The sequence below is a fragment of the Spea bombifrons genome, chromosome 4, assembly GCF_027358695.1.
Source record: "Spea bombifrons isolate aSpeBom1 chromosome 4, aSpeBom1.2.pri, whole genome shotgun sequence".
Classification (NCBI taxonomy): domain Eukaryota; kingdom Metazoa; phylum Chordata; class Amphibia; order Anura; family Pelobatidae; genus Spea; species Spea bombifrons.
The window spans coordinates 84,176,460-84,204,135 of NC_071090.1; the positions used below are offsets into that span (position 1 = coordinate 84,176,460).

General features: G+C 36.4%; 1 protein-coding gene across 2 annotated transcripts in view; it reads left to right on the plus strand.

Moving 5' to 3' along the window:
• The window catches only part of ADAMTSL3 (ADAMTS like 3), a 192,766-nt gene that overhangs the window by 81,024 nt on the left and 84,066 nt on the right, over positions 1 to 27,676 (plus strand). For both annotated transcript variants that reach the window (XM_053465435.1, XM_053465436.1), the window contains exons 4-5: positions 25,912 to 26,039; positions 27,529 to 27,574. In XM_053465435.1, the coding sequence (XP_053321410.1) occupies positions 25,912 to 26,039; positions 27,529 to 27,574 (174 nt within the window). The remainder of the gene's footprint in view (positions 1 to 25,911; positions 26,040 to 27,528; positions 27,575 to 27,676) is intronic.

A 27,676-nucleotide genomic window follows, 5' to 3' on the forward strand; every position in this document is an offset into this window, starting at 1 on the left:
GTAATATTTAAAATATAACTTCAGAATTTGTTCTATTTTCACTGTTATTTTCTGTAACGGTAGCTAGTTGAAGGAGGATATTCCAAGTTATATTAATTGATTAATTCATAACTTTCATGATGATTAATAATGAAATAATTTACATAGATAAGTTTGAAAATTATTTTGCTCTTTGGTTTAAAATTTTACATTTTTCAATGTCAACTCTACTGTTCAATATAGTATTTATTAAAAACAAATAATATTTATTGTAGTTGCAATGGTGTGCAATAGACTGAAAATGTGTTTAGTTTTGAGGGCATCTTGGTTCCATAGAACATTTAAGTCTATATATATATATTTCCATGTGAACAGAGTGGGATAAGGTCACCTTTCTCGTCGTGTTTACTTCAGACTGTACATCCTTCGTTACTTAAAGGTTCTGTCTTAGCTATGATTTATAGGTTTGCAAAATCCTAAAGTATATTTGGAGAACTTAAATGAAGGAAGAACATAATGCACCAGCGTTTTACTGTAATTATTTTGACACAACAGTCCTATATTATTGTAGCAGATGTTAAAAGTATCAAGAGCCAATATGTGGTTTTTCACCATAACCAGATTGGATTTCCTTTTTCCTGAAACGTTCGTACCCAAACACTGCCTGCTTGTTAGCAGTTTAATAAAACACCGCTCCAATAAGACTGCTGATACGAAAGACTGAACTCACTGTTTATTTGGCTGTAAAAATTGGGCTAAAATATACTATTATAGGAAATTAGCCATGTGTGTATATTGTTGTCAATAGTGAAGCACAAGACTTTATTGCAGCTCTTATGATGCTGGTGTTGCTTTGGGTACGGTGAGCGGGTCTGGCCATGCTCTACCTGACACTAGTTGCAACTCAGGTATTCTGATTTCGACATCAGAAATGTTGGGGGTATATATATATATATATATATATATATATATATATATTTATATATATGATTCATTCATGCATTCATTCATGTATTCATTCATTTATGTTTAACACTTTTTAGCATTTAGTGCATTCATGTTAATTGTAACAACTTAGTGTTCTGCAAAACAAAATCTATAAAGACAATGTGAACAGCACCGAGGAATCAGCTGGGAATGACCTTGGCAAGCCCTAAAAGTGGCACTGCTATCTAGAGATGTATCTGGCACTTTAAAAAATCTAAAGTGTTCTTTGTGATAAATTCCCCACTTTGTTCTTATTTGGCACCTTGCGGCTGCTTTGTGATGGTGTTTTAAATTAGTGATGATGTAACCTGTTAGAGTAACAGTAATTTTAGCTGTTACCAAAATTGCTTCTTCTGAGAAATAAGCCATAATGGGTGTATTATTTTGGTCTGGAATTCTACCTAATTAGAAAGAATGATCTCTTTTGTAAAAAGTTTATTTTCCTTTAATAAATCTTTCTTTTTGTATATGTGCTATGACAAAATTAATTAAATATGACAAACTTTACTTGTATTTTAACCAGCGCGAAGAAATTCTGTTACTGTATCTCTGGGAAGCGTAATAAACGGTGCGGTTTTTGTGCAGCATCTGTCCGCAAAGCTAGAGATGGTTCTCATAACTCTTTTTTGTTATGTGTTTGCCACTTTTAATTTTAACCACTAATGAGGTTTAATTGTGTTTTCATCTGTAACACTGAAACTGTGTCAGAAATAAGAAACAGACTGGAAAAGTGTTGCGTTGCCTAAATGCAGACTTTGATGATGAGTGGTTAGAGGACACTCTTTATAAAAAGTACATTATTCTCAGTTGTATTAGTTGTGGTAGGGTTTTCACTGCTTGACTGTTTATATTATAGGCAGATCTAATTTAGGGCAGGTGGCGTGAGATTTAATACTGCAGTTTTCTAATCTCTTTCCAAGTACTGCTAAGAAATACAAATATCTTTCTTTAGGTCAGTATGCTCAGTTTCAAGTGATGTGTTTATGACGGGTAGTGCACCCGTCAACTGACCCCCTGCTCCGTATTCTGTCCTAGGCCAGTGTGCCGCTGCTATATTGGCTGATTACAAAGGTAATCTATGATCGCCCCAAACAGACCGTTTAGGCTATGGAAGACTGTGCCCAGAGGGCAGAGCATCCATAACATGCAGTAAAAGGTGCTGTCTACCTTTATCATGACTCCCAGCAGAGAGGACGGTGCTGGTGGTTGACGACCACCTCAGCAGAGAGGTGTGTTAAAAATTGCACGGTTTAGTGTTTTTAGTGTGTATTTTTTGCGTTGAAAATCACTGTTATATGGCATAACAATTTATAATTTTGAATATGGCTTTTTTTGGAGCCATTGCTGGTTTCTGAAATCTCTGCAATAGGAGGTGCCTGCTCAAGGAAATCTAACAGGTCTTTTTAGGATTATTATTATTTTTATTATTGTGATTTTTATTAAATGGAAGCCAAGTGGTTAAAGTGGATTAAAGCTTATTCTATGTATAAGCAATTGTGATATTTTTTTTTTACTTCACTTGAGTCACTGACTACTATCTCCTGGCATCTATCAAATGAAAAAATGCTCTACTTTACCCCAGGGTTAGCATCACTAGGAGTTAGTAAGCAACTTACGAAAGGCACGTATGGAAAGGCTGCATTGATTAAGAAGTACAAGTCTGCATTGTGTCATTTTTCGTAAGTGGTCCTGATTAAAATGACAAACCAGACAGGTAATAGTCTGTTGAACCTGAGGGGCCGGCAAGACATTGGGGTAGCTGGGCTGTAATAGAGCTCTTAACCTTTTTTGTGACAAGGGCTATACACCAATCCACTGCTAAACTACTTAAAAAGCAGCATAATTAACAGAGGCATATTTAATATCAAAGAGTCATTGTTTGGGTGTGGAATTTCTTTGTGCGAGCTGGAATGGGAATCTCTCCTTTTCTAATTGAGGTTCTTAAAAGGCACAAGCATATCTTTCTATTCTCATGAGTAATGTGCGTGTTCGCATCAAAATGTAAATGTTCAGACTCTTTAAGGGTGATGCAGCATCTGCTAAACAGATGTGGCCATCCTGTGTGCTCTCCAAAAATCCGAATCTGACAGGAATAGCATTATCCCTTTCTTTTAACAAATACAAGATGTTAGTGTTTAAATCTGTCCTGAGAGATTGCTTTATATTAGCCCCGTTTGCAGTACAATTGCACACTGTTAATATCTCGACCTGTACAAACGCTAGAATATATTTCGGCAGATGCACTCGTAATTTTGATGGCAAATTGGTTTTGGCAATATTTGAATTCTCTTTGATTGGATTCAACCATCCCGGTAATATGTGCAAATACTAACACATGTGTTGGAGAGTCAAACAGTGGCACAGGTGTTAAGCTCACACTATTTGAGAAAGTATAGTGTTCTCTGACCCTGAAACACAACTCCTCGAAAAGAGACGCGAACGTATAGAATCTAGGATTGGTAGTGTGTTCCTTTTCTCGGTCGTTCTGAATAAGTTGGGATAATTGTTTCTCCACCTTGCCTTGGAAGACCACAGGTACAGGTCACATTTTAACAGTTCATGCGTAGAAATTGTTTTATAGTAACGGATGTTTCTCCATGTGAAATGCAAAACAGATAATTTATTCATCTTCCTTTAAGAGACATCACTAGAGCCATATAAGCATGACACATGTAACCTATACGCTGCTCATAAACATGTGAATGAATTATACAGGCAGCAAACATACTATACACACTAACATACTTGCCATATGCCATAAACCTTATACAAATACGTGGCATGCCCTGGTGAAATAAGACACATACTTTGCACTGATTTCTCATATGAGAAATACAGTTTGGATTCTAAGCTTTCAAATAGGGCAGAGACTAGACAACCTAAGTTTGTAATACCTTTTATTAGAGTGTATCAAATATTGAAATCGTTGAATAGTTTTCATCAAACATTGGGAGTGTGTATCGAGCCACTGCTTTTTAACCATCAGAGAAGTTGGGAAAATGTCCATCTAATCAAGTCAAATAAAATCAGTAAGATGTAATCCTCTGGAGAACATACTGCAAACATTGCAAGTCCAGCTGTGAAGGATGTGTTCATCCTGATGTCTTCGGGGGAGTTCCATCCCGGGAGGCCATCCAACTTGCAGATGAGCACTACTGCTTGGAAAGGAAACCCCAAAATGTGTTCAAAGTGTGGAAATGATTAATCAGGAACAACAATATTTGAATGGTCTTCAGGAACAATGGTAAGCCTGGTCCATGTGTGTGTGGAAGCTATAGCTTTGTGTTGCCACCTGTGTTTTGCTGCGCATAAACGCAAATGATAAAAGTAGTTAACGTTCAAGGTTGTTTAGTTCTATGTTATTTATTTCATATTTAAACCGCTTTTAAAGACGCCAATCAAAAAGATTAAAACAGACTTGTATTCTGTAATATGCTGTTAAAATTGGTTACATCTTTAGTGTCTTTTATGGTTGTTTCAGATCACATTGGGCTCTTTGTGTGCCGAATGGCAGTGTATACTAAATGAGGTACAGCTGTGCTAAGTGTATAGTGAAGGCTTGGTCAAACTGAAATAAATCTACCGAGTTAGTTAATTTTGGGACTGCTTTGATAAATGCTCCCATGAGATGTTAACTTTTCAGCGAAAATCTGTCTGTCTGAACAGATTTCCATTAAATTACCCAGCAAGTAGTGACTTGTCTTAAATAGTATACCAATATATGCAAAGCCACGAATTGCATTAAAATGTATTAGTAGTTTAAAAGGATGATGTGTTTTATTATTATTATTATTATTATTATTATTAAAGAAAGGGTAGTAATGCACAGATTTTTTTAAAATAAAGAGTATTTTTTTTCCAGCTAAACCAGTAGATGCTGATCGCTTAGTTTTTCGGCAGCTACTGCCCATTGCCGGCAGGAAGCTTTGCAAAGGAGTCTAGATTTGCATGCACCCAATCATTTAATCTCTAGTGGCATATGCCTGCCACAAGAGCATGCTAGCCGGCTGAATAGCATAATGGGCCAATATGTATAGACGTGATAATATAAGAATGTGGTAGTTCCTCTCTGGTATCATCGATCATGCAGTACACTTTGATATCACAAAACAGAATCATACTCCATGGGGAAAATGCTGTAACTAATTACTAAGAATACAGTTGGCAAGATGCAGTTAGCAATTTAAAAATGAGTGTGTTTAATGCTAACACTGAGTCTCAGCACACAGGGTGTGTACATCTGTCTATGGGTGCAAGAGATAGAATATGAGATTGATTCCCAAACACTCAAGTTCTCTGGAATCTGCATTAGGTGTAAGTCACTATCAATTGTACAGATCTCCTACAGACTAGTCACTGCAAACATTTCTCACCTTGGTATCATAGTGTTCTGGAGACGATTAAACCTTATTTTATGACAACAAATGCATGCAAGATAATGTACTTCTATTTTAAGCCATGTGAAAACATTCAGCTATTACGTACATAGTATGGTGGCGGAAGGAAATGTAATTATGGAGTGACTATGTTGCATTTGTAGACCAGGCCGTGCATCTGTATACCCACTTTAACCACACGTGTTGACCTTATACACAACCTTACCTAAATCAGAACCTTATACGATTGTAAGCTTGTTTGAGCAGGGCCCTCCTCACCTGTTGTTTCTGTAAATCAAATTGTTATGTTATAGACTACTTATTATGTCTAGTCTACCTATTGTACAGAACTACAGAATATGATGGAGCTGTATAAAACAATAAATAATAATATGAGCAGTCAAACCAGGCTTATTGAAACATGAAGACAGGGCAACAGAACCGTTTTTTGTACTCTACCGTGTTTCAGAGGAACAATGATCTCCGGTTACAACCCATCATTCTCTGCTGGTAGTGCCCACTGAGTAAAGGTTATTGGTCAATCATGTCTCTAATGAGAGATTTATTTATACATCGACAACACAGCAATGGGCACCTTCTAAAGCAACTAAACATGCCAAAGGGCAATGGCCTTAAATGTAGGACAATGAAGACCTAAGTAGAATTTCCCCCTTCCCCAGAACACGATTACTCTGTAATAGGAATAGGGTATGAATGAGCTTGATTCCTTGATGCATGGGGTAGGGTTAGGTAAATAAGGCTTTTAACTGGACTAGTATATGGAAAACGGACAGTGTTCTGCTCCATTCCAATAAGTGCTGCCCTGCATTTATTTTATTTAATTCTGAGAGTCTGGTCAATGTATGGGTATAGCATGGGCTTGCCAGCTGTCCCGGTGCAACGATTAGCTTTTAGCTGGCTTTTAATATGATATTAAATACTTGAGGGCCATAGTTATGTATTAAAGAATAATTTACTAATAAACGCCCTTTGTTATTTTTTACAACCGGTCAGCAAAATCAAACTCCGAGTGCTTGTATTGCTGTGCATGAAGTTCATTCTTTCCTAAATACACCCTGCCTTCCTTTAAACACATTCCTTTTATGCTTTGGCATCACGGGCCATGTTATATAAAAGAATTATTGGAGCAATGTTCTGGCATCTCTCAGTAACAGGAAAACAGCTTGTTTTTCTTATCTACGAAAGGCACATAAAATTGGCCTCTGTGGCTGAAGGGATACACTAGGAGCTGTACCATGCACCGGCTGTCAGTAAATCAATCTCTTAGATATATATCTATCTATTATGTTTGTAGAATTGTGCGATTTGTTAATCTGTGTCTTTGGTCCAGTTACCTTGCATGCTCAAATAGATTGTTTACGTTTATTTTGAAGGTAGAAAATACATGAATGGTAACATGCAGAGACACTTGACTGCACTGATGGCCGAGGGGTAGGTCACTCATCTAAAGTGTTGCCTTTTGTTTACTAAGAGAGGTTGGTTGCCTTTTGAATTACGGGTCCTCGGTGGTTATCACTAACAGTGTTGCGTTGGACTAAGGCCTACTGCCAGCTACACCAAATTTATGGGAACCAGATAAGAGGGGCTGCTATGGAAAATTGTTAATCTATGGATGAATTTAAGAATCCATCGCTGAAGTGGAGGACATATTGCGTTAAACTTTCTTTTGAGTCTGGCATTATTTGGTTATTGAAGGAAAACGTAGCGATGTTTCTATAAAAATAGATGCCCAGCTCATCCCAATACCCACTCAAAAAACCAAAACATTTTCAAATATTTTTTATTATATGTTCATGTTACTTATTTTACAACAGTCCCAATTACTAAAGCAGACCACTTATGCCTGGACTTTTTCTGCCACACCTAGAGAGCTACAGCTGTGTTATTTAACCCCACTAGACCAGACCAGGTGTCTCCAATTAACACTTACCTAAAAGATTATTATCATTAAAACAATTCAATTATGAATATGTTGTGCTTTAAAATCATGTTTGTTCTGTGCTCAAAGGTTTGGAAACCTATCAAGCGTAAAGAAGCAATTAAAATATAACTGTCTGTTCTAACGGCACATTATCCAGATCCTTTCTGGAATTCTCAGTCACGTTGTGCAGCAGGTGAATGTATCTTAGAAGTTCTGCTCACCAAAAGACCTCTTCTCTGACTGTAAAAAGTCAACTTCTACAAAATATTCATTTAAAAGGGCAGAAATTACTTTAATTCAACATTTCCCTGTATTTTAAGGATATTAAAGATAAAGAAATACCTGGCAATTTCCAACGGTAGGCTAGCTGGAGAGCTCCCTCTTTTGAGGAATTAGTTTTGGAAGGGGGTGAGTTTAGCTATGAGTAGAGAAAGAAATAGCCCCTTATAGCCTTAAGTAGTCAGGCAGCCGAGTGGGAAGTGGGCATGGTCAAAAGCTGCTCCCCTGCACAGAGAAAGAAGAAATTGACTTGGAGACCCAGGGAAGCAGGGCTTTACCCGGAGATTTCAAGTCAAACCCGGAAAGTTCAGAGGTATGAAAACGAGACTTTAAAATTTGGGAAGGTCATACCTTGTCTAGCACTTTCACATTTACTCAGGCTTTAACCATGGTGGCAACAGAGGTTGTTTATTTTAGAAGATGGCATGCTGTGTGTGCCCAGTTTGTTGATAACCAGATGCCTCCCCAGAGGCATATGCCCAGTTAAGTATTGGAGTCCTTGTTGTGTTATGTGCCTGATGGATTGTGTGAATTTGGTAGTTCCAGTGAACTACTATTAAAAGATCTTTCTTGAAAGCAAATCTTGGTGCAGACTTGTTGGCTGTAGAAGGTATTGTTTTGTTTGGATTTTAGTCTGCCAGGGACAGAACTTGGAGACAGTCATTTCACTTTAATGGCTTATATAGCAGACTATTTCAGTTACATTTAGATGATCCAAGTGCCCAATTTATGACATGTCATGTACCTGGAAAATGCATGCTCAGAACATTTACTTTTTTGGAGCCAACAAAACCATCTAACGAATTAGAAAAATAAAGCATATGTTTGAGTATGACTACAGGATTATAAATGGCTGTTATGGTTCCCTGTGGGAATCATAGTGTATTTAAAGATTATGTATATTAAACATTGTTTTCCTGTGAAACACCTTCCAAAAGCTTAATTACAATATACAACTCAGACCTTTATGGTTCGGTCAAGTGTCATACAGCTTGCGTTATCCTTAAAATATACATGGGTTAATAGACGAATGGTTGGATAGATTGATCGATAGATAAAGGTATAATTTGGAAGCCATTAGTTATGGTGTCTATCCTGCGCCTGATTAAGGCCCTCTAGAGCCCCTAAGCACATGGCCTTTGCCCCAACTAACATGAAGTAAACACTCAGTTACACTTGCTGGATCGGCGGCTCTAATAATGTGCCTAATGGATAATTCAGTACAGTGTCTCACCATAAGCCCCCATGGCTCTTAAAAATTAAGTCTGGCTTCCAAATTCTTTGAATTCTTTCAAAAATGTGCCTGTCTTTTGAGTTTCTTCTGTTCTCTGTAACCTTATAATGTGCAAGATCCTTGTGTTTTAAAACTACTGCATGCAGAAAAGCTGTTTTAACGATCCCTGGATGTTTTCTGTTGTTCACCGTTTAGCATTACAGAAAAGACAAAACAGCTATTATCTAGGATTTCTGTGTGCCACTGAATTGTTGCTGCTTATAAAGACATTTATAAGTCCTTAAGGATTTCTTGTGTTTTCTCATGCACAAATAAATAATAAAAAAAAACACATTGGCACGGTCTAAACTTCGTGCTTTTTGTATTAACAAGTCTCTGTAGAAAAGGAAGTTACTTGGTGAATGTAGCCGGTATTGTTGGCATTTTGTCAAATGTAATATTCGGTCACTCAGAAAATCCAGACCTAATTTTGGGTCTCTGTAATATCTGGTAGTCCTTGTTACTTGGGAGTCAATTAAGACTAAATCTGTTCAATAATTCTTATTTAGTATATCATGTGTTGAATTACCCCTTGGACATTGTGTACATAATTGAAATGTTGGGATTACTGAATAGGAATTGAGACACCTGAATTATTATTTGTATTTTTTATTTGCTACTTCTTTGTTTACAGCAAGTTAATTTAATTAAGTTATCTAATAATGTGGAATAAAAAGAAATATATATATATATATATATATATATATATATATTTGTGTGTGTGTGTGTGTGTGACCTGTTTTGCTAACGACCTGTCGGCCAAAGCAGGCCGAATTCTGTAGTATGTGATGATGGACGGGTATTTCAAGGTTGTTTTAGCAGAGAAAAATGTTGTTAAATGTAAGGACATGCTGGCACGAGACAAAATAAGTTTGGTGGAAGCAAAACAAACACAATTACAGGTGTGATATGAAGCCTGACATTGGCAGTACCATACAGTCCAAGGACAAAAAAAAAACCTAACCTCTGATACTTTTCTTATGTAGATTTTTTTTCTTTGCTTGTTAAAAGTAAGAAGAAACAAGTGAGTTATTGCAGGAATGTCCAAATTAAATGTTCTAGTGGAGATCAGTGGTTTTCAAATCACTCTTTAGGGAATAGGGGGGTCTGCAGTGAAAGCCAAGCCTGGCTGTGTATCTGTATTATCCAGTGCTGGTTTCCTTTTGATAGTTTACGGGGAGTAAAGTCGCAAGCTAATAGTTATGTATCTGCATCACTTGGTGTCTGTGAAGAATGTATGCCTCATGTTTAACCCCAGTTAGATCAGTCATCTGTATTAAGTGGTGTCAGTGTTACTTACTAAAATTGATGAGATCACAACTGTATTGAAGGCACACTCCAGTGCGGACACGGAGCTAGGGGATGAGGAAAATGGGCAAGGGCATAGGGGGAGTGATGTGGAACCCCTATTGTAAATGTCCCCATTTGCAAGGGGACTAAATGATAATTTAAAGAGGACACTCGGCTATCATATGCCAAAACCCCTTAATGACCAGTGACGTGCCAGGCACAACAAGCAAAAACAGTCAGTTAACGACCAATGACAGGGCTGGCAACATTGCAGCGTCCTTTAAAAAAAATAAACAAGTTCTCAAGAGGATTTCCATGCAAGTCAATGGAGGCCAGCTTCATAATCACAATGTGATTATTAGAATATAAAATCTTTTATTATTTAAAAAAATGGAAATAAAATAAATTGGTTAAAATTTTTTTTAACATTTAAAAATAATTATGCAGTGATGTCACCATCAAAGGAACCATCCAGTTCCAACAAAATGAATATAAAAAAAAGTAAAAGTACAAGCCTTTCAAATACCCATGGGGTGTCTACTTTAAAAAAATCATGTTTGATGAATTGAATTGGCTGGGTTCAAAGATGTCCCAAATAGGGTACAGGCGCACACTGACCAGATGTCAAAATGAAAAAAAAAAGCACTTCCAAAATGTGGCCTTTTAACGTCCAAACAACCCGACAAACCCATGCATGGGGTGTTGCACATATCGGGGTGTTGTTTGACAGTGACGTATACCAGGAGCTTTTAATTCATACCTGAACTACAATTTGTGTGAAAAAAAATTACTACCACAAACCAGCAAAAAGCTGGTGGTAGAATTTGTGCATGGGAAGGGTTAAATACAGCATTTGAAATACCTTGGGGTGTCTCAAAAATATATGGTTTGATGGGGTAAATATACCGTATTTGCTCGATTTATAAGACGACCCCTCAAATTTTGGATGCTGGGATTGGGAGGTATCATAGGGGATGAACCGAGGTCTGATTACAAGACGACCTCGATTATAAGACGAGGTCGATTTTTCAGAAGTTTTTTTCTGGAAAAAACCTTGTCTTATAATCGAGCAAATACGGTAATTAGCCAGCTTCAAAGATGTCCCAAATACCACATGGGGCAGAGTTACCAGATTTTGAAAAAAATGGTTTTGAAATAGCAAAACGCTACTTATTGCCCTAAAACTTGCAAAAAATATAAAATCATTGGGTATTTCTAAAATCAGGACAACTATTAGAATCCACATTTTTTATTTTTTCATTAGCTTTTGTAGATAAGTAAAGTATTTTTCAAATACAAGTAAGAAAGTGTTTTTTTTTTCTTTTCAGTTTTTCACCATATTTATTATTTTTTGAATTGGACATTAGATATGAAAAAAAATGGTATCCGAAAAAAGCCCTTCTTATTCTGAAAACAAAAAAAACAATATATAACTTATGTGGGTGCACTAAATGGGACAGATTACAGCTAAACATGAGCACTGCAAAAGTGGTCACGAAGGGTGCAAAAAAACCCCAAAACAGCCCGGTCCTTAAGGGGTTAAAGTGTAAGGGAGTGTTACATGTGGCTTAATTATCTTGAAAGCTAATGTTTAGATGGTGGTTTATGTTATGTCTCTTTCACTAGAGAAACTATAAAGTGAGGGCATTAATGGGGACTGGGATTCTTGCCCTGCATAATGCCTTGATTTGATTCTTGAAGAATCTAAGCACATTTACTTTTATGTATTTGCAGTTGGCCATATATTTACAGACAACACAAGAAAATGCATACTAGGAGAAGTAGTATTTTTGAGGCAGCTTTTTGTTTTATTTTATGGGTATAGTGGGGAGGTACTTTCATCTCTCAGGGACAGTCCATCTATGATATGCACTTTATTGTATATGATAGCTGAGATGTGCCATTAAATTTGTGGTGCCCCCATTGCAAATGCATGGAGAGATTCTGCAGAATTTTCACCATATGCATTTTCCCTTCTTCCTACTCCAGCATACACCTTTTTCTGTATTGGAGATGTGTTTGGCCGAACACATCTCCAGACACATGATACACCAACCTCCTGTGTGTATGCGAGAAAAGCGCTGCCATTGATTCCAGAGCTGCAGCGGCTACCTAAGCTAAGTACTTTTATTTTTTTAAGAATGGCATATTAAAGTAATCACAAAGTACTTTAATATACATTACTTTTTAGTGGGGCTGTCAAGGACAGTAAACTCCCCCTTTTATCTTACCTGCCAGCTACACCCCTCTGCCGTCTCAATCCATCCCTGTACCTCTCTAGCACTAATATTGGTAGAGAACACTGGGAATGTTTGCAAGTATGACTGCTGGCCTTTTATGATGTCCCCATTTGGTAATTATGGTGAGTGTGAAGGTAGTTTGTATGCCAAATGTGTTTTGGCCTCTTTATTACTGGGCATTTGGCTGGGTTTGTTGGAAAGTCCCCACTTGTCCCTGGAATTGATCCGTGACATTCAGCTCAGAGACACCTTTACCACACAACATTTGGAGCAGCTGCGCAGAAGCCAACCACTCCGTTAGAGAGTCACTGCTGATTAACCCAAGTAATGGAAATTCGACTGTGAAATTACACCTGCTATTAGCAATAAAGTGGGTGATGTTTTACTGAAGAAATGTAAATCAGTTTCTTTCATGGAGAGGGATAAACAAAACAGGCCTAGGTCTACCAAGAAAGGAATACAAACTCTTACTCTTGACCTTTTTTATACAGCAAATCTGGTTATTTGGCTGAACCATATACCATAGACGACAGCCATTCAACTACTCCTACATGTATTTTATTAAAAAAGAGATCTCAGCCGCACTGGGATATAGAGTCCCTTACTTTTAAACCATACATCTCTAAAAAAAAAAGCACAAGCAATGGGAAGTTTAATTAAATGTGATGTGAATTTGGTATCCCCACCACAAACTTGGTGAAAAAGCATCCTAGTTTTGATTTAGCATATTTATAAAACACTCAGAACTTATCTTTTTATATATTTTGTAAATCTTCTACCTTCCTATACATTGCTATTTTTATATATTTGTAATATAATAATTTTCATTTTCTCCACAAAGGTCTTTTTCCTCCTTCTAATACGGTGAAACAGATTCTCTGCTTGCTGACGTTTATCATAAGCTGGAATTGACCTGTGGTTTAAAAGCTACTACCAGGAATTCTCTTTAGTGCTCTGTGAGCGTGTGTTACACTCGGTGGAATTTCCAAAGTATGTGGTCAGGCTTCTAATTGGCTGGGAGGTATAATCCCAGAACACTTCTTGCATCTTTTGAACTTATTTAAATGCCAATAATTCCTACAAGATGTACAGCTTAATTTACCTATACTGTACACATCTGTTTTAGATCACTTGTTTTTCAGCTTTGATTATACATATACCCATATACGAGTTTGAAAGGAAGCATACTCCATGCCAAGACAACATTTTTTTATATGCAACTTCTATGAGGACATATAAGGGAAGCTAAAAAAACATGTTTATCACCAGCATAAAGCCTACAGTATTCCTAATATGCTTTGGCCAATATCATTGCTGTATAGAAAGCAACACACACTTGAGTGTTTCTTCCCCAATGAAAACCCTGTCTCCCTTTATCTAACAGCCGATATTCCTCCAGTAGCACTGTGGCCTCCAGAATGTTTCTATGTGAAACACTCTGCAAGACTACTAAGCTTCACCCCTTTCTTTTACAGACAGATTAGCCTTTCTAGCAGCTGCTGAATCACGAACCCAGCAGCTAGTGCTGAATACACTGCGAATGAATGAATGTGCTTAAGTGTAAAGACTAGCCACTGCCAAATGTCAGGTGTAAGTAAACAAGCGGCATTACTCCATGAAATTCCACTTGTCTTATTGAAAAAAGGGATCAACTTGGTTTGCTCATGAATGGGAAAAATACGCCATAACTGTGGAACTACTTAAGAGGGATGTTGTTTTCTGCATGGCTTGCTGACTGTTTGACTTGACCCACAAGTACCCTGCCAATGATTATGTTCGTAGTTAAAGTTTTCATCACTTACATGTAGAAAAAATGTTCTCTACCTGTGCAAACTATCTATATCCTGGTATCATTAATAACTACCGTAGTTATCATTATCATTAGTATTATTATTATTATTTATTATCTTTTGTAAATATAGCGTCAACAATTTACATCACTTCTTATACTTCATGCATTCAAAAGGTATGACAAAAATAAAATTAACAAAGACAAACCATTACATTTGCAAAGAGAGCCTTGCTTGGAGGCTTCCAGTTTAGAGTTTTAAAGTTTTTAATCCATGCATAATCCAAATATATACTTCAGACAATAAACAATTAAATAAAATGATGATACAGTAGACCGTATTGGTTTTTCAGGAAAACTAGGAGTGTTACAAACTCTAGAAGGCTGCAAGTTAAGCAATGTATACGTAAGATATGAAAAACCATAACTCATTGGAGAAATATAGCAAATGTATTCTTACAAGGGTTGCCATGTATTATTTTGTTCCATTTGCTTTTAGGGAGCAGCCATGGGGACAAATTGTAACTTTGTTTTAGAGTTGTCTGGCACAGGTATGGTTAAACAGTAGCTGAAAAAACACATCAGGCTCAATTAACACCTTACTGATACTTCCCTGTTACAAACATTTTCAGGGCATGACTGTTTACATCGATGGCCAACTGCCAGACGCTAATAGGATAAACAGCAAAGGACCGCTAACACACACAACAACCGTATCATACAGCTGCTTTTAACTACCCAAAAGCTTAGACCCAAAAGCTTATCTTTTTCTTTGTTTGCCCAAAAATAGGTTTCAACTAAAGATGCCATTTAATATAGAAATTTAGATACATTGGTTTGGTGTTTTCAATAATAATTACACAGCATTCACCATCACATGAATCTCTTTATATGTTATATTTAATTTTAATTTATACCTGCAGAGTTTCTTGTGTGTGCGATTCCATCAACAATCTAAACTTTTTACAAAAAAGAAATAAAATAAAAGCTTTCTCTAACTACTTTTATAATTTAGCAAACATATTGCTTAATCACAACCCATACTGCAAAACATTAAATTGGTTGTGTTATTATTACACCATTGTTTGTTTTCTATTTCCACTATTTTTCTATACCCTTTTTAGATTTTTGTTTTAGTGAAATGATAAGATGTATTAGAAACCATCCCAATAGAAATGACTATGGTGTGGTATTAAGTCAGTGGCATATACTTATATATATATACTCACATAAATAGATACTGTTAATGCTGCAGTCTACGTGTCCGCATTGAAAGGGTTACATTTTCACGGCGTATTGTGCATTTCCCAAGGTGTTTCTAAAGCGTGTTCAGTTTCTTTCCATGTGTCTTGTGGATTATGACAAAGTTTTTAAGGTGTAGGATGAGTGTGTAAAAATCTATCCAATTAAATTGTTCTAATACTCTGCGTAACTCATTGAATCGATTAGGAGGAGTTGTTTTTATTTGATCTCAATTTTGTAGGGGTCAGAGTCCAGAATCTACAAACACTTCTTAGGGATTCATTTGAAAACCTGTTAAATAGCACTCGTTATAATTTGTCAGAATAACATATTATCGTTTTAATAAGTTTTAATCAGTCGGTTCCTTAGCCACTTAGGTTAGTGTTAAGTTTTTAGAAGTATTAAGCAAAACATTGTAGGGGGCTTAGTCTCTAACACAAATGATGAACAGAATATTTATTTTATTTCGCCAAAAAAAAATTAACTATGGTGATATAATTTTGTTAGGCATATGTGTGTCACCCTCAGACATCCTATGATGAGGTTCTTTGCGGTAACGTGACCACTGGTAGCCAATGTCTCAGACTGTATAATGTGTGTGTGTGTTTGTGTGTGTGTAGCACCTGTGCACTGGGGGAAATGCATAGGACCCTATTATGTGGAATACCTCCATGCATTTGCAATCGCTGTAGGTGGCTGGCCATGAGTTATGCTCATTGTTGAGGAGGATATTTTGCACAATTTTAATCAAGTTTTTACATTTGTTAAAGGTTTTTTCCTGTCTGATGCTTAACCTGATGCTGTTCTCTTAATTATCTGACCCACAAAGGCTGGTGGACCGATAATACATTCTCCCTAGCTTTATGAACCTTCAAACTGTAGCTTATTGGTTAAGACTATTGAGGTGTGTTATGGAAGACCCCATACATGTTATGGTCACTTAATACTCAGAGTGTAAGATAAATAAACATTTTAAAAAATAGCTTTTGAAATAACAAAATATATTTTATCTAAAGCCATTGGGATTTTGATAAAGTAGCCTGTGCTTTAGAAGCCGTAAGCACGTGGAGCAATCACCATGGTAACCAATGAAATATTCCAACATAGCGGCCTGGATTGCTCTCCATAAATGGCCTTAGGTCATGTTTACCAAACTATGTTGTCTTTGGCTTTCCAGTGGAAAACTAAAGGTGACTTCTTAAATAAGCTGAAACTTTTGCTAGCTTATGTTATCTCATATACGTTCCTTTGTGTCTTTATTTCACTGCACACTCCTGTTAGCTGGACTGTTGGACCTATTGCTGTTCCTTGACTACTTTCAGGATTATGAGTTGCAAATAGGCTTATTTTAATACTGAAGATGATTATGAGGCAGTGCTAATAAATGGGGGCCCCTAGATACAGTTTGCAAGAATTAACAGTTTGGAGGGTAAAAAAAATCCTAAAGGGGATTGTTTTACTTTGTTGATGACTCTATAAATTTGTTTTGAAACCTCCTTTGGCTTTTTCTTCTTTTTAGTTTCTAGTGGTGTCATGGTGGGACTTCAGCTACCTAACATTATGGCTGACACTATCATTATACATAATACATCTAGAGTTATGCATATGGGACTCTACAGTGGCTATTCAGTTTCTATCATCCTGTCTACAAATCTAAAAATGACTATGGATCAGATGAAGCAAACCAACGATTCAGTGTCAGAGCTTGCTGGTTTGTGATATTTTAATAATTTCCAGATATCTGTATTGCAAGGTCATGCTAATTTTAACGTGTGGCTTTTAATGTATGCTCAAACTGGCTGCCTTTCAAACAACAAACATGAGCTCTGATACAGTTTGAGATTTAATTAAGAGTTAGTTGACACAGGGTATTTTTGGTTCACAAATTGTAGTTTGCTAGGAACATTAGTTTTATACATGGCTCCTTCTCAAGAATGTTATCATAAATTGTGTGTGATAATGCACTAACTCCTTGTCTCCTTGGTTAAATTAAAACTTAAAATCAATAAAACCCTTTCCCTATTCCTAACCTTCCTTAAACTCCTTTTTCCTCATTAGGCATTATGGGTGGGCGAATTAAGTGCATTCCGCGTTCCCTCAGCACCACACTTACCTGTCAAATTTAATGGGCCTAGGTTAAATGATTTTACTTATTGCCAGAGTCTTCTTTAATAATAATTGGGAACCTCTGTTGTTGAGCATATGTACCAGATTAACAAAAGTAGTGGGACAGCATTTGTGAGGTCAGGCACTAATGTTGGTTAGGGAAGGCTTGGCCCACAATCCCCGTTCAAGTTAATCCCAAAGGTGTTCAGTGGGGTTGAGGTCAGGGCTCTGTGTGAGCCAGTTCTTCTACAGTAAACTCATCCAATAATGTATTTATGGACCTTGCTTTGTGCACTGGGGCACAGAAATGCTGGAATAGAAAAGGGCCTTTCCCAAACTGTTCCCACAAAGTTGGAAGCATAGGATTGTCCAAAAGGTCTTCGTACGCTGAACCATTAAGGTTTCCCTTCACTGGAAGTAAGGGCCTAACCCAACCCCCTGTAAACAGCCCCATACCATTATCCCTCCTCCACCAAACAGTTGGCACAATGCAGGTTAATGTTCTCGTGTAATCAGCCAAGCCCAGACTCGCCCCTCAGACTAACAAACAGAGAGGTGTGATTGATTCATTCATCCACATAACACGTTTCCACTGCTCCAGAGTCCTGTGGCGGCATTGGCACAGGACTCTGGACTTGTTGATGTGAGGCTTGCATGCAGCTGCTTAGCCATGGAAACCCATTCCATGAAGATCCCACTGCACAGTTTTTGTGCTGGTATTAATAGTGGAAGTTTGGAATTCTTCAGCCATGGAATCAGTAGAGCGTTGGCGACTTTTACGCACCATCCATCTCAGGACTCAGTGACCTCACTCTGTGACCGTGGTCTTCTGCTTCCTGGCTTCAGGGAGTTTCTGCTGGAGCGCAGGTAACACTGGATATGCTCAATAAAAGGAAAATGTGGGCAACACAATTGGATGTCCCTTTGATGGATGTGAATATAAAATCAGAGCTGAAAAATGTAAAACTGAATAAGCGAAACACTGAAGATTAATTAAGAGTAACACAACTTACTGCTTTTGGCGATAAGTTCAATTATAGTTTTATCTCAACCATGATACTTAGCTTTTTAAACTGTTAAAGAATCTGCTACTTCTGAAATAAAGAGTGAAAGCAGACTATAAAGATTGTGAATATATCTAAGCTATCTCCACCTAATTTCTGTTGCAGTGGTACACCTAAAATACTATACTGTACTGTACACTCACACACACACACACATATATATATATATATATATATATATATATATACACGTTTCAGACATTTTAGGTTTATTAGGTAATTTCCTAATATTTGAAATACCTTGTGCAGTAGCAATCAAAATATGATTGATGTATTTGAACCATTGAAGCACCCCTATGAACTGAACAAATGGAACATTCCACATTTTTTCCTGCCAAGCTGCTTCATGTCAAACTGTCGATCGGTTGCTTTGATCTCATCCAATCAGAACGCTCCCTGTTTTTAAACTGGAACAAGTGAGCACTCTTGGGGAAACATGAATCGTGGTCTCGTGCCTCCCTTAAAGCAACGCTGATAGGATAATTCTGCTTGACAGATTTATAATAGAGGAGTTAAAAATCATGCCGGAAAAGTGGAAATACCTTTCCTAATTCTGGTAATTTATTGGTAAAACTGGTAGCAGAAATTATTCAAACATATCTCTACATTGATAAAGGAATGTTTAGGAAGTCATGTTTTTTGACCTTCTCTTTCGAAAACATCAAAAGCTTCTCACAAAATATGATACATTTATTATAAACGAGTTTCAGAGGACATTTTTATTACATGAAGCGAAATCAGGGATAACAGATTGTTTATGAGGATTTAAATCTACGAGAACCAGATGTAAAGCTTTTCATACTTGTATGATATTAAGCAACAGTCAAAATACATTTTTGCGTAATTGGTGCATTGCACTTGTTAAACCTTTACTGGTATTTGGACTATCCGAGAATATTAGTTCTAACATTTTATTTAATCTTATTTTATTTAAAGGGAAACCGATGTCATAATAGAATTTACTAAGCAAAAGTAAAGAACATGGTTGAATTCACTTTGTAATTATAAGTTCACTGAATCCGTCATAAAAAAACTGCACCAAGGCATTCACACTTTGGTTTATTAAAATTATTGGGCAAGTGGTTGTCATTCCCAGGGATTAGTTACACCTGTCAACAAGCCTTGAAAGAAGCTTTGATCAACAGATCTCTTACATTAATATAGACATGTCACCTTCCTTAACATGGACCTGTTGCCAAAATTAAATGTGACATTAATGTGTGTAACGTGGAAAACTTCCTATATGTTTTAGCAGTTTTAACCTATTATTTTTATATGAGGTACTCCATCCATCATATGCATTTTAATGCATATGATATCTGTGTGTTCCCCTTAAATTTTTGTGATGTCCAAGAAGACAAAAGGCTGAGTTCTGCAGTGGTAAAATTTTCTTACTATTGTAAGGCCGACTAGGACCAGGCCCGAGGGGACAGATTGCTTTCTCTGGTGATCAAGCCCTCCAGTGTCCCACTGGACAATTGGCTGGTTACAAGAGAGATCCTTGATCTGCCCAACAGACCTATTTACACAATGGAGGCTGTGCCGACACTGAATGTCTTTTAGTCTACCAGAGATCCAACCACCGCGGCGGAGAAAACTGGGGGGACTAGGGTGGCCCCAAAGGTCAATATACCAATGGGTACATCAGCAATTACTATTGTAAGTTTGTTATGGTAAAGTTAATGACATATTTTATATCCACAGTTTGCTTTTCATGATGTGTTTCATCGGTTCGTATACTAGGTATATCTGATCGTTTCTCTAGACTGTGCTAACCGGTAAACATGCTTCATCTTGAACTGATTATATTTTCATGGTCCATGATCTATAAATATTTCTTAAGGTACACTTAATAAACACTGTGGATTATTTTCCATAACCACCGTCTTACCTTTTAAGCATTCCTTTGAGTCTTGATATTTTTCATAACTCAAGTTATTATTTAACCTGCTATTGATTTGGGAGAATAAGCTTTTGAAAAATCACTTCCAACTCTGTGGTGTCTTCAGGCTCTTACGAGTTGGATAGTCTCTGCTCTAAATCCCTTAAAATTCTGAAGTTGGCTACAAAAGGCTAGTGCCTGGTATTCAAATTCAGTGGTATTTTTATTGCTTATTAATGGAAGTTTCCATCTTCCTTTCTTGTTCTTCTTTAGCTCAATTTCCTTAGCTCTAAGCAGGCTGTCTGCATTAACACCTCATGGGTTTTTTTTTAAGGTGCAATTTATGTTCCAACAATAATCACCATTACCTGATACTCTATTCTGTTCCATCCTTTTCTCCAGCCACCTAGATCACCACAAACATTTTTGTGTACTAATCCCCAAAGTAAGTATAGAATTGGCCTGTATAATTAGTGTAAAATATCCCTCTGTGCCACCCATGGTACATTACCAACTATAACTCTGTAGGAAGGGTTTATCTTGGAAGTAAGAGCAGTAATTACTTCTGCAGGGCATCTACTGCATTTAATGAGAAATATATTTTACTGTATCGTTTAAAAGGGGTAGATTGTAATAATACCATTGGTAAATATATTAAATAGTTTTTCATTGGATGAAAATCAAAACTTATTGCATTTTGTCATTTATTCATATTCAGTAAACTAAGGAACAAACAGGGGGCTTTTCAATTATTGTTGACATGCAACTCCCACGATGCTCCAAAAAACACTTGCTCTCTCCTTTTGGAATGTTGGCTGTGCCTTATGGGAACTGTAGTTCTACAACAACTGGATAGCGACCTGTTTTCTACCCATGCTATAAACAAAGTAGCTTCTTCTGTACATAAATTCTAACGTTTGGCTTTCCTACCATGCTATAAATACAGATTCTAAAGTTTTCGTTCCATTTTTCTATGATGAAGCAAGGCTCTATATTTGTAGTCCCTTTTCTACATCCTTGCTCAAAAGAGAAGTATTTTAGGCTTTGGATAAGTGTGTGTGTGTATATATATATATATATATATATATATATATATATATATATATATATATATATATATATAGGATCTTTTACAGGAAGGCCTAAAGTTGTATGTGTCTCTTAAAACTTATTTCTAGTTTTTGGAAAGCATAAGCACTTTAAGCATCAACCGCATTTTATAACATAGGGCGAGACTGCCATCATGGTCACCTTGTTAAATGTTAACTAGTCCAAACTCTTCAAAGTGGATACCATTTGGTGGCAATCAAGGGGCCAGCTAACATCCACTGCTATACACAAAGATTTTTTTTGATTGGTTGCTGAGATCTGTGCGGTTAAATCATAACATAAAACTGTCCCACAAATTCTATTTTAAAACACATTCTCATGGCAACATGAAGCTGTTCTGGGAAGCATGCTTTTGGATAGATGAGTCTGGGAGCATACGAGTTCAATCCTTTGGATTCCACTGGCTTGCTTAATTATTCCTTTCAGTCAAATGACCATCTACTATAGATGCTTGTGATAATGACATCCTCAAGAAAGAATGATGTTTGTTGTTTTTTATGATTTTTGTCACTTTGTAGATTAGATGTTAGTATAACAGTCCACCTTGCAAATTAATTTACCTCTTTGCATTAAACTGCAGATGTAAATAACTTTTTAATTTTTAATTTACAAAATATTTTGTGTCCCTCAAATTAGTTATGAATAACTTAGATTATAATAGACCCCAAAAATGATCCAATTTGTGACTTTTGCTTACAACATTTTTCACTGATCAGCAGCAGTTGGGAAGCACTCTTGGCCATAGTGACATAAAGTTGTGTACAGGAAATATAAACCCAATAAAACAGACATGCCAAAAAACATTTTTTTTTATATCCATGGGTCCATTTTTAATGACTTCTGTACCCACAACTGGGTATTAAAGACGTGATGTCTCCAAATAGGTAAATCATACTCCATACTCTTCCCAACTGGCCTTTTTGATCATACTACTGTCTCTTTCAATAATTTGAAACATTTTTACTTATGGTTTTACAGATGATAACGTATGATAAAAATGTATTTCGTTGATGGAGAATATTCTGTACTCGTATTTCCAGCAGTTTAGGCAGGATGCTTTATGGCGTGAGAGTCATGTGGAGAACCACTATTTTTACATGCTGGAATTGTCAATATGAAATTCTAAGCTCAATGGTTAATGATATTTTAACAATCAGAGGCTGTCTGGCTCATACAGTGTAACATTGTTTTTGAAGTAGTTGTGAAATGAAAAAAGCCTTTTCTGACTGTTGGTTAGTAGCCTCTGAGGGCAGAATTTTCCACTTCTTCATTCGGTCAGCAATGTGCTGTTTAGTCCACTGGGACACCAGTCTTTCTTCTAAAATCTTTCTCCATTCACTGCAAAGTAAAAAGTACCATAATATTGGGAGTGAATATTAAAACTTTCACAGTTTGGTCCTGGTCAAAAATGAGTTTGACATGGCATACAATTTTACACTCAAAGCTTAGTTTATTTTATGTTTTATTATTAAAACACCATGAGTAAAAAATCCATGAAGATGCCATCTGACATCCAAATACAGATAAACAAAAACAAATAGATTTTAAGCTTACAATGGTGATTAGATAACAGTTTCTGTAAAGCTTTGTAACTGACAAACACATGGTTATGGTAACTATTTAATATCTGGGAAGAAGTTGGCGCGACACCTACCTAAAAATACCCATTTTCACTTTTTATTTTTTTGGTCTTATTTTTATTTTTTATTATTATTTACACTTTTTTTTTCATTTCTCCCTCTTGATTGTTTAGAACATGGTTTGCTTTACCGATGTCTGGAAAAGGGGGCATTATTGTATTTTTAAATGGTTTCAGTCCTCTTACTATTCCAGGTGAAAATGGGTAAGGAGGTCCTTAACCAACCTTTCTTTAGAAATATAGTACGGTATTTGACAGCAAAGAAGGACCATTTTGCTCATCTAGTCTGCCCATTTTCTACAGGGACAACCCCAGATAATGAATAGGTTACAAATCAGCTGATTGAAATGGAAAGAGTTAAAGTGAATTTGATTTTTACACCGAGTAAAAAATACAGCAAATAAATGTAGTGCGCCAACAAAAACACATTGTGATGCTTCAAATACCAGTTGGATTAGTGCACAGATTGGCAAGGGAAGTACGTTTCCCTTCAAACCCCAGTTTTATGTTTTTTTTAAGCTTTTAAGGAAATCTTTGAAAAATTCATGTGTCTCAGTGAAAATATGTGTTTGAGGATTGGACGTTTGACTTCTCGACAAGTAGTATACCCGGCCATTGCTATACCTGTTAACCACTAAAATACTTAAGTGTTCTACTGTGGAGCTAGGAGCCCGTTTCACTGCATATATGTTTAAAATATAACTCATAACTTTTGACTGAAACTGTTGTTTTTTTATTCCTTTACCTTAATTGTATATATATTTTTAAAGTACTTAGTACTTCTCCCTTCATAATATTATTTGTTTGTGGAGGCAGGCGACCGGTAATTCCGAGTGGCTTGCCAGAGCATTGTGAGAGTTGTAGTATTGCCTATCCCTGCTCTAAGGACGTTTTTTCATGACCTGAAATAAAATTACCTGTATTTTTGTTAAAAGATGTTGTGATGTTGGTTTTTTGTGACCATAGATAGACAATCTACATTGTGTTAGATGTCACTTCTGCAGTCAATAGAGATAAGATATTTTCTAGCAAGTGCAAACTCTGTCATTAGATGCAGGACGGGTTTAAATCCTGGTGACGCCAGTTAGAAGAAGTGATAAACATTAAGAAGTTAAGCAAGTTGAACTGCTCCTTTCTGAACCTATATCTTTGTTACTGGCATCAGCATAAGAAGCCTAGACATGACTCGCTTCCCTTCTCTGGGTCACATCAACCCCTTCATTTTGACCTATAGTAACCAGCATGTCTTTTACTAGCCAAAGTAAAAAGTGGTGATGGCTTTCAAATAATTCTGAAAAGAAACTTTGGGGCAAGCAGGGCTTCCGCTCTGGACTGTGCACTTAGTAGAGCCCCTCTACTTAGAACTCTCTCTCAACCTCATAGACTTTCCAGGTCTCAATGAAGTAAAGCTCGACTTAATTTATGGCAAAACTTGGTTTAAAAGACTGGGCTTTATTGGACAGAAAAAAACATCTGCCATTAAAATGCTTTAAGGGGTAAAACAAACAGTTACATAATGTTAATTATAATAATAATGATCATTATATTCATATTTAAGGCCGTTCAGATACTGGTGTAATCATACAATCAATTTTTTGATTCCATTAAAATGCAGAGCAACAAAAGCCAGGGTGCGCCATAACTATTAATATTAATTCACGTAACATATTAACTATGTCAGATAAAATGAGTTTTGTGAAACAAATGTAAAACACTGATACATAGAGTTTCTAACTAGGTGTCTGCTTAGGATCAGACCTTCCTATTTAGCTGAAAGCATGAATTTCATCAAATTCTTGTGAATAATAAATCATTAATTTTGCAATGTTAGAACTAGCCTGCTTCTTGTCTGACAAAGACTGCAACGCATTGGTTTCCTACTCCTGTCACGAGATGGTTGACTTTTGCTTTGTATCCATGTGTTTCGAGTATTGCAAAGAAGGCCCTGCCACCTAAACAAACATTAACCACTGCAATAATCAGGGCACTTAATCATTTTCATCTATATATATATATATATATAATAGGCAAGCTACATGATCTTTTCAAGCTGTAAAGCACTCATCCAGTGAATGTTAATTCAATTAAAAACTAATTTAAACAGAAGTATGAATTTGCTATTGAGCAGTGGAGTTTTGAACAATTTTAAGAAAGATTGAATCAAACATGGAAAATGTACTCAGTGTCTTGTGGACTAACCTGTGCTTCATCACACAATGTAGTAAAACTTTCAACAATGACTTATCAAACGTTAAAGCGACACTTGTGCCATCATATGCACTTTCATCTCCGTTGAGAACCCCAGTGCACCCGTGCAGAAATTGGGAGATTATTGGCTGCTTCAAACAGTCAATCAATGGCCAGGATTACCAGACCATAGAGAGGTGGGAAGCTGCAGCTTTGGACAATGCATATAAAAGTACTTACACAGTACATTGTTTGTTTAGGTGTCTCCCTGGGACACTAGACTGTCCCTTGAAATGTGCAAAAATAGCATTGTAGAATATTTCACTTTAACAAAATGTATTTATCATGCTGATTGTGTTGTCACAGCTGATAATTTTAAAGTGAAAATAACTTATTAGTACTTATTAGCACGTTCCCTTAAAAAAAATGTGGAAGTCTTAATTTAGGCGAAATATTCTGTATTTAGTAGATGTCTGCTGATGGGAGTGCATACATAATAATAATATAACATTGGTTTATTCCATAGACCTCCAGAATTACCCGCTCTGATGATGATAAAGACACCGGCTGGGATGCGTGGGGAACGTGGAGTGACTGTTCTCGTACCTGTGGAGGAGGCGCTTCGTACTCTTTGCGGAGATGTCTGAATGGCAGGTAAGCGATAATTTTTACCACCAGCTGTATTATTATTCTCTCATTCTTATTATTAATTGGTTCTAGTTAAATGGATTTGCTGCTCATTTTATAAATATTACCTGAGCTTTCTCTAACAACAATGTTTGTAATCAACAGGCTTTCCACACTGGCTTTTTATGTTATATTATAAAAAAGCTTTAAAAGGAAATAATAAAAGATACACTTGTTGCCTGAAGATAAGCTGTGTGTGATATCAATGCAGCCTGATATGGGGAAAATATATATTTTCACTAGATCGACGATAAGTTGACCTGAAGTTTTGATGGACTGTTGTCTACTTAACAACCGTCAATTAAAATTGTAATTTGTATTATTCATCTGTCATTTTGCGCGAACATGCTCCTTTTCTCAATAACTACTATTATATAGTCTGTTTGTGAAACGGCTGTATAATTATCATATATCGCTTTTACTAAATACTGTGAGAGACGTGGAAACTTGGAATGTTTTTAAATCCAAGAACACAGCATTCCAAAAGGATATAGTCTATGTATCTAACATTTAAGTATATCCCTGGTTAAGGCAATAAGAAAACCAATTATATAGCTGTATTAGTACAAAATAAGATTGAGCATCTCTCTAGAGCTGAAATCCCTGGTTCCTCTTTCATCCTCTGATAGCTATATTTTCTAGGGGCTCAGACTGTTTGCAGTTCATATATTCTTCTAAATATCTTGGTCACATAAAAAAACTATGAAAATCTATAATACCCACTGTAATAAATCACAAAGTCAGAAAATGCATCTTGGTAAACGTCTGCCCTCATGTCAGGCCTCTAACCAGACTTCCTAGAGCTAAAAGTATACAAAAAAAAAACAAGGCAAGAAATCCGTGCATACCCAGCGATTACCTACCTAAGGAATAAATATTGGGGATTCCGTTACACTATATGGCCATATATTGCTTAGCCCGCCACTACATCAAAGTACCCCAATTTTGGCAAGTCCTATCTAATTCCATTCATCATGTGAAGTAAACATCATTGGGGATGTGTTGAATAGTGCTGATGATGCTTTAAGTTTTAAAGCTTATTGATGTAATATATGTGTATATATATATATATACATCCTTATGTGTTTTGTTGATTAATATATGGTTGTTTCATGTGACAAGGTGTTTTTTTTTAATGACACCCGAGCGTGTTGCTGACATACATGCCCAAACTCTTTTGAAGGGGGTAAACCCTGGATTCCTGAAATATTAACATCCTCTTCTATTCATCATGCTTCATGATTGGTTGCTTAGTTCTTATTCCCACTTTAAACACCACCACAGTGATTTTAGCTTGTAAACATGTATTAGTCACATTGAACTATACAATCAAATATTTGGTTCACTCTGTTTAGTTTTGTTCTAACACCTAAAATTTGAAAAAAAGCAGATGAAAGCAAACTGGCGTACCTATAACTATAACATTGTTTCTGGGATGCCCCGTCTTGTCTTTCAGGAACTGCGAAGGGCGAAATATTCGATACAGAACATGCAGCAATTATGTAAGTCTAAAGTGAATGATTAATTTCCGTTCTGTAATATAAACTTGGTGCAAGTCTTCTTCTACTCGTTTCTGGTCTCCATTTGAAGCTGGATCTGACTGT